The sequence below is a fragment of the Ammospiza nelsoni genome, chromosome 2 (genome assembly GCF_027579445.1).
Source record: "Ammospiza nelsoni isolate bAmmNel1 chromosome 2, bAmmNel1.pri, whole genome shotgun sequence".
Lineage (NCBI taxonomy): Eukaryota > Metazoa > Chordata > Aves > Passeriformes > Passerellidae > Ammospiza > Ammospiza nelsoni.
In genome coordinates, this window is record NC_080634.1 from 43918111 (window position 1) to 43926864 (window position 8754).

The 8754-nt window shown below is 40.6% G+C and overlaps 1 protein-coding gene across 1 annotated transcript; it reads right to left on the minus strand.

The window, feature by feature from the left end:
- Nucleotides 1–1471: 1471 nt before the first annotated feature.
- LOC132087457 (stromelysin-1-like) lies at nt 1472–8307 on the minus strand. The gene is made up of 10 exons (XM_059493699.1): nt 8200–8307; nt 7216–7457; nt 6978–7126; nt 6532–6657; nt 5856–6017; nt 5566–5722; nt 4663–4796; nt 4019–4178; nt 2716–2816; nt 1472–1673 (listed from the first exon to the last, which is right to left on the minus strand). Exons 1-10 carry the CDS (start codon nt 8305–8307, stop codon nt 1573–1575), a joined length of 1440 nt encoding a protein of 479 aa, XP_059349682.1. The 3' UTR covers nt 1472–1572.
- Between the last annotated feature and the right edge of the window lie 447 nt (nt 8308–8754).

The following is an 8754-nucleotide window of genomic DNA, read 5'->3' on the forward strand; positions in this document are numbered from 1 at the left end:
ACAATCACCTTATCCCAACAGGACTAAAACACGGGAGGTTCCCTCGCAACTTCAGGAAACACTTATTTTACTGTGAGAGTGAGAGAACGTTGTCACAGTTTGCCCAGGAGGTGGTGGAGTCTCTCCTTGTGCAGAAGCAGTGTCCCCAAAAGCCACCTAGAGACTCAGTAGCCCACTCTAGGTGGGTTTGAGCAGAGGGGGTTGAACATGATAAACTCCAGAGGCCCAACTAAGCTCAGTCATTCAGCGATTCTCTGATTCATGGAGAAGCAGAATCAAATAGAACAACTATTTTTTCTCAGTTTTCATGTTTTTGGAGGGGTGTTGTTTAATGAGGAGGAGATAATAGGTGCTGGTAGAGATATTTTTACATGCCTGAAAGAGAGGATACCTTCTCTAATACCTTGGATCTTGCTGGCTGTCCATGTGAATAATTGTGGCCCCAAGCGATGTCTGGCTTTCAGCATCAGGTAGATGATGTCAGCAGTATTGAAGTGGCAGCTGGTTCATGTCTGCCCCTGGGCCCAGAGAGCCGTGAGAGTGGCCACAGAGACAATCCCAGACAGAAACCATGGAGCACTTGGACAAAGATGAACAGGAGTTGTGGCCCCACTCCATTGCTCACCTCCCCTGATGAGAACTTCTGTCCCACGGTGAAGCACCAACGTGAAAATACCAACAGAGCGTGGAGCCCCCAGGAGTGCTCTTAGACACACAGCCCTGCCAGGAGAGCAGCTGGCCTGGCACCTCCTGTACCCCCAGGAGCCTTCATGTCCCTGTGGACTGCAGCCACACTCCAGAGGAAAGGCAGTGGTGTTTGGGTTTTCCCCACATGCCGGTGTGCCCCTCTGCTCCTGTGTCTATGGAAATGAGCCTTTGCTGACAGAAAGGATAAGGTTGGGAGGGACAGCAGTAGGGTCATCTGCTCCATCCTCTCTGAGAGCACACTGCACAGGAAATGACAAGTATCAATAAATAGTTTAGGGTAGAATTCGTCACACTTTAATCAAGCCTTCTATAATCAGGTGTCCAACATAAACTGCCTCTCCAGTCACTGTAAAAAAGAACTTCCACCTCCCAACACCCCTCTGGCTGGGAGGGATTGCCCTTGGGAAACCATGTATGTCTCACTGTAACTACCAGCACTAGCCAAGTCTTCTTGCTTAGCTCTGAAATATCTAAAACAGGTTGAGAGCAATCCTAGCTTTAGGAAGAGAAATACTCTTCCTCGTGGACTCCTGGCTCCATGGGAGGGCTCTGTGTAGGGTGATGTATGGCAAGAAGAGTGAAAAGAAGATGGCAGAAATAATAAAATCAATCACAATTTTGTATCAAAAGTAGAAACTGCATTGTTGTTTGATAAGCTAGCCAGCCTGATGTTAACTACATACATATGTACACATCAATATGTTAAATACTGTTCTGTTATTTAAAGAAACACAGGTTATGCAGGAATTGATATCTGCTGACTGGTGCTGAAGTACTTTTACATTCTACATGTTTATAAAAGAAAAAGCTTTTCTAGCACAAGAACAGTACATTCTTTCCAACACCATTACATATTTCATTTTATTAGCATGGAAACCAAAAGTTTGTCTTCAGGAGGCGTGTAACTCTCTTCTTATTAAGGTCAAACTCAAATTGCTTTCTTCCACTGAAGAAATAAAGGGAGTCTAGAAAAAAAAGAAACAATAAAACCCAAACCCAAATGAATTATGAGATTGCAGATATAAAGGTTAGTACACTTTAACAACATCCTCAAAGAGCTCAAAGCAACCTTTGGATACAATTATTCTGCCAACAGCATCTTCTCCCAGGTGTAACTTCTGCAACACATGACCCAGCAGCATGGGGACACGCTCCACAGTAAACCAGCCATGCATGTGCTGTATTGTGTACTTGATGAACCCCACAAGGTCACTCTGCAAAGGATGTATCCTGTGCCTTTCTTTAGTTTGAAATATCTGCTCTTACACTCCAGCTGTGCTGAGCCCCTCAGCAGGGTGCATTTCTAGCCACCTGTGGGTAGGCATTGCACAGACCAGAGTGTGGCACAGAGCACAGCAAGGTGTGAACAGATGCTTGCTTGATGGGTGCCATGCAGGGAAAGAGAGGTCCAGCCTGGGCTAGTCACATCCACGCTGCCCTCTTGGGTGTCTCAGCACCACGTGTGAGACTCATTGAGGGTGAGGAAGTAAGATTTGCTATGAAACAATAAACTTGCATAGTTTGGATGAGCAGCAGATGAGGAGCAAGGAGGCAACTGGGAAGCTGTGACATGCGGCAGTGTGAATATATCCTCAAGTCTAGTCCAGCATTTCCATGTCTAAGCAGTGCTCACCCTCCTGCAGGAGAAGCTGGCTCTGACTGTTTTATGTCAGAGGGACAGGTTGTGAGAGGCACACCTCATGGTGTTGGGATGTCACTGTGTGGTGTGTTGATCTCATGGTGTGATGTGCGCAGCAGCATGAATACAGGTATATCTCTCCCATAGAGCTGGCCCTTTCAGATGTGCAGCTGCCACCAAAGGTCTACCATCCCCATTTTTGAAGGAGGTAAAGATGAAACATAGGAGTGTTTTGTGACTGCTTCAGGGTCTTGTTGGTCATCCTGTGGGTTCTGAGCAGCACATAGATGTACCTGTCTCTGCCCAAGCACTCTCAGCCCTATCACGTTGAGCATTTCTTACAGATTTTAGCAAGAATAGTTACTCACTTTCATGTTGAAAAACAGCATCAATCTTCCCATTAATTCCTGGAAAGGCATCTCTTATCAGTAATGGCTTCCTATATATAGACTGACTTCTTTCATCATAACTGAAAAAAAAAATTATAAACAAACAGGAGTCATCAAAACCTGCAAACAACTCATGATGAATTCCTCTCAGCTCATTATCTTCTACCTATTGACAGATAACCAAGTTCATTGAAGATTTTCAGTGTCATTTGGTAGTGTAGAAGGAGACACAATTGCCATAAATTAATTATTAATTTATTATTTGCAATGGATGTATTGGTTCTCTTTACTCCCCCTAAGAATCCCTAATATTGGAACCATCACCATGAATCTGTTTTTTATTTTTCTAAGAGCCCATGCCTAAAGGAGCAATAGATAATAGATTATAAAAAGGTTTTTTTCACATTATATTTCTGTAAGAAAGGTTTACCAGGAAAAATCTGTGCTTTTTCTGGAATTATAAGGTATTTTAAGTCAATTTACTTAAGTTACTTACAGCAAGCTATTACATTTTTGGTGAAGTTTATCTATCAGTGCTGGAATAAGAAGGCTTGTGAAAGCTTTTCCCTTCTGTAATTTCCTGTACAGGAGATTTAATGATGAAACTCTTAAAGTTATGAGAGTTTGACCGAAAATGTGGACATCTGATCTTCTGCTTAAAGTACAGACATGTGGCTGAATAATTCTCTAGAGTGATCTTTGTATACACAATTGTTTCGACATTGTGGTGGAAGGTAAGAGAAGCTTTGTTGTTCATCTAAAATAATTTGAGTTATTTACTGCTTCCATTACAGGAGCACCTCCTTTGGCTGTTAGAAATCTATGTCCTGTAAGACAAACTTGAGCAGCAGGATGGGATTGAAAAGAAAAAAAATAATAACCATGCACAGCACATAACTCTTTGCAGTACATGACATTCATCAGCAACTCTATGAAACTATCTGTTAGTAACTGGAAAGTGGGTGACATTCTTCTTCTTACTCCACAGAAACATTTGATATGTGAATAGTCAACTTCTGCCTGATTTCATGAGATGACTTGTGGAGCTGTACAATGACCAAGAGAGCTAAATGAAAACAAACAAACAAACAAATAAACTGCTAAATGAACTAAAAGAAAAACTAAACACACTGTTCCACCTCCTTTCAAATATTTTTCCACAAGTTGTGACGCTGAAAGAGATCACCAAAAGTGTCTGACTAATGCATCCTAAATCATGACAGGATATTGATCATGTGATTATGTTTGCTCCTATTTAGAAAAGTACCACAGGAAATATTACCTCCAAAATTTGTCTGCTATGAAGTAATATGTTTTCCCCTCAATTCCATTATGAAAAGCAGCATCAATTTTGGAAACATCCTTTGAAAAGCCCATGGTGTAGAGTTTTTGAGGGTATCCAGGAAGTACAGTATCTCCTCTCACAACCCAGAATTCTTTCCCTATTAACAAAAGTTGATAACAACATGTTGTGAGAATCTTCTGAGAATGACACAATCTTTTTAATGAAAGCTGATGGTTACTTGAAAATAATTGTTGAACTTGAAAACAACTGAAAATAGAGTAAAAAAAAAATGCAACAGTTCTCCACATTACTTTTTTTTAAAACTGAAAGAAATTTCAGTTTCTTTCTTCATACTAATACTAGTATCATTCTTAAATTCAATAGAAAATTTCCCAGAAGAAAAGTAATGAAAATTATTTTGGCAGGGGGAATTTTCAATGTGGATAATAAAAAATAAGACAGATGTTCATTAACTTGGACAAAAACTTTCTTATTTCTGTGATTGAAACACACCAATTTATTGGACTAAATTCAAGATTGGAAAATCCTGCGGAAAGAATTTAAGTGGTTTTGAACCCAAATGCAAACTCTCTAGGCTACTTGGGAAGACAACATGGGAAAATAAAAAGACAACATTTTACCTTTAAAAATGACCATTTCATCTTTTTCAGGAATTTCATATGCAGCATCAACACCAGGTGGCAGCTGCGGCCAGAGTGAAGATATGAACTCAAAATCAGCTGTTCTGACTGCTGGATGTTTGCGCCAAATATGCCTTGTGTAAGTATAGAGCAGGTTTTAAATAAAATTAGATGTTCACACTCACTGATGCATGAAACCACATCATGGCAACCAGGGCAGTATTTATCTGATTAAACCCAGCTGTGTATCCAAGTTAGTCACACTACAGTCCCTGTAACTTAATGTAAAGACAGTTATTTCCATAGAAGGATCACTCTCATCTTGATGCAGACATCTAAAATAGGTCAGATGAATTGTTTTGTCAAAACATTTATTTCCCTTTATGCAGAAGTGGAGCTTAGAGAGACCTGTTTCACAAGGCTGATGCCCAGTAAGACTTTGGTAACAAAAGCCCAGATTTCCTTTCCTTTTATTAGTATACTAAATCCTCACTACAGAGGCTCTTCAAGCAGGTATTTTGTCAGGGCTGGTGAGAGCAAGGAGAGCAAAGAGGCTGTGAGGTGTCTCAGAGCTGGTGATGTGTTTTTCCAAAGCTGAACTCTCCAGATGCTGAACACTTGGGACTTGCTTACAGCCTGAAGTGAAAACAGCCCGTGTTTGCAGAGGAGGTTTTCCCCCACCCTATTCAAAGCACCCTCTGTTCCAAAGGTCATCCTCCTCCTTATACTTGTCTCTCTTCATTTCTCTGCTACCCTCTTTGCTTTTTGTTTTCCATCTCTTTCCCTGATTCCTTGTCTTCCTGTCTAAAATGGTTAATATGCTAATTAAAGTTACTTTTCTGTGCTGTGGGGCATAATTTAAAAAGTGACACTCCGGTATTTTACTTTCAGAAGTTGACTTACTTGTCTTTAAAGAACATTATTTCTCCACGGAAAGTGGTGACAGCATCAAATGTCAAATTGGAGCTGCAGCTGTTTGGCAGTGCAGGATCTTTTGACTCAGTTGGGTCTTTTATCTCAGTAGATTCTGTTTGATCATTGTTTGTATTGGGAGATGGTCCTAAAAGAAGCAGTTTATGGAAGAAATTATAGTGTGAACTCATTGAGGTGTATCTACTACACAAAACTGTCACTGAAAAGTATCTGAAGTCTTTGAAATTACAAGCAGTAGTTGATGAAAAATTCTGAATTACCATAGAGGTACTGTATGCCAGTAATATCATCCTGATGAAGAAGGAGTACTGAAGGGTCAAATTTCCTGTAAACTGGATACATCAGAGCATTGGGGTCTTTGGAATGGGAAAGTCCCAGTGAATGGCCAAACTCATGGGCAGCAACATAAAACAGGTTTGTGCCTGAAAACATCAAACAAAACACATGAGAGGAGAGCTGTGTCTTTGTCCTGAATAACATGAAGAGCATAAGGTAGGTCAGAAGCTTTCAGAACTGCTTGTCCAATCAAATGAAATTCTTGTGGGAAATTTGGTTGGAGATGAAATTATGGTCAGAGGTAAAAATAATGGAATCATTATAGGGGAGTACAAGGAAATAGCCTGTAGATCCTGCAGAATTCAGTGTAGAAGAAGGACCCTGGGCCAGTGCAAGGGAGGTAACTGCAGGAAGAGGTTTGAGGAATGGGAAGAAGTGGGGCCACCTTACAAATAAAGCTCCCCCCCTGTGCATGGCAGAAGCTGAACTGGGGCCTTAACTTAAAGCAGAGACTCAGAGGCTTTTTAGAACTATGCAAACCATATGCTCCTTCAAATCAGTGGCAATTTAAACACTTAAGGAAGAGAGGAGACAGACACTGCAGCCTTGATTCCATGTGCAACTTGCTTCAGGAAGGTCTTGGAGAACTTAATTACCTACCCTGTGTGCTTTTGGTCCACGTTTCATCCTCATCGAAGTGAGCATCTCCACCAAAGTCCTTGCCAGGTGCATAGGCATGGGCCAGGGAGCCTCCTGGGCCATCAAAGGGGATGAAGTCGTTGTGATCTGAGGAGCAAATCGCAAACACAGATGACTGGGGATTCATGCACGCACTGAGCAGCACACAGCAGGTATAGATCCACTGAACTACTGGCAGGTCCCTACATTTTCTTCCCCTTTCTCTTCATCTGCCTCTATGCCCTCCCCCAAAGTCTGTCAAGACCTGTAACCATAGCACCTTGAGCAAGAACTGTATTTTCCTGTCTGCTTGTTCAACTGGACATTGATCTCCTCACGTGCTGTGTACAGGAGAAATCATTGCAAGTCAACTGCTCCACATAGGCAGTGACTTGGCAAAAACTCATAATGGTTACATAGAGGTTTACCTCTGGCTGCAAAGGAGACCATTATGTCTGCATCACCACTGTCTTTCTGGATGAATCTCAGCGGGGTCACACTGCTCCAGACACGAAACGCTTTCCTGATCGCTGCGTTGACATCTGCTGGACGCAGGTCCGGTGTGTAGTTTACTATCCTTTAAAACACAGGAGAGAACAAGTTGTGCTGCTGCCACTCACCCTGTACTTCACACTGCCTTGACATGAAGAATTCCATTGTGATTACCTGTATGTCAGGACATGTTTTGTCCATTTTGCCTCTCCTGCAAAGGTGGAGAACCCAGCTACGTCAGGGAATCCACAGCGGCGTTTCTGTATCAAGTCCATAGTGCCAGAATCCAGTTTCCCTGTCACCTCCAGCCCAAAGAATTCCTGCATTTCTTTTAGTTTTTGGGTCATTGCATTATTGCTTTTCCAAACAAAAGGTTCTCCATCTTTCTTAAAGCCATAGTAATTTTCCAGATACTTCTAATGAAAAAAAAAAAACAAACCCAAAGCTTAGAACAATCAGTGATGTTTGCTTTGAAGCTTATAAGATGTAAAACAAACACCAGTCAGTAGCCTTTGCTACTTTTCTTTCTGTTCTATGGCAGCATGGATAAAAGTTAAAGCCTGCATGAATATTTTTCTCTTAATGCTGGCTTTCCCCATTGTATTATCACCATAAATATTTTTCAGTTATTAAAATGCATTTAAAATTAGCATTTGTTTAATAGATTATTTTCTGATAATGTAGCCTCCACTTACCCTGCCCCCCAAGATTACCTAGAGCCCTTTAGAAGAAGTAATTTGAAATACATTACTGAACATAAAATTTCAGTGGTTGTATCCTGTTTCCCCACATTTTAGACAGTAATAGTTCAGAAAAATATACTATACTTACTTCATGAGAAGTTATGTTTCATAATATCACAAGTCAAATAAATAACCACATTTCCACCCAAGCTACAAACCAACCCTAGACTGATGCAGAAGTTTAATTATTTGTAAAATTAACACAGAGTGAATGCATCATCAAATTTAATCAGTCTCTAAAGAAAAGTAAAATAAGATGGTGCTAAAGTAGCCTTTCTCATCACATGCCTATTCTTATAAATATTCAATCAGTTGTTTATTCTGCTTGCTGTTTGGCTGCACTATACTAGTTGCACAGACTGCTGTGGATGCTCAACAGTAGCTAAGCATCTCCCCAGAGCTCTACATTCCTCACCTGGATGAGCTGCATGCCTTCTTCCTTTGTCTGCCTTGTACTTGCAGGAAAAGCAGAAGAAAGTGCTGCACATAATAACAGGAGAAATGGGAGATTTCCCACTGTCATTTCCATTAGCCTCTATAGAAGTCTTTTTTGTAGTCTGCCACACACCTGCTTCACCTTTATATAGTATTCTTTTGCTTTATAAAGCTTTCCAATCCCTGACTCATTGATTCTCACAATGTCTAGTTAGCAACAGAACATGCAAAACAAGAGTTTTACCATAAAACAGATCAGTGCTGTCTTTCATCCGGTTCCACCCTTGTGTGGGTTTTGCAACATGGAAATAATGATTAATGAGAAGATAATAGAACTGTAATTATTTTTAATTAATTTATTAACCTTTTAATTGTTAAAATGTAGCCTTACTCTCCAAAACTTGGAGCATATCTCTTTAATGCTTCCTATTCAAAGATAATAATGATTTCAGAAGGGTTGTTAAAGTGCCTGAAGGGATAAATGATCACAGAATGTTACATGACTGTAAACTAAAACAGAAAATCATTCTTCAAG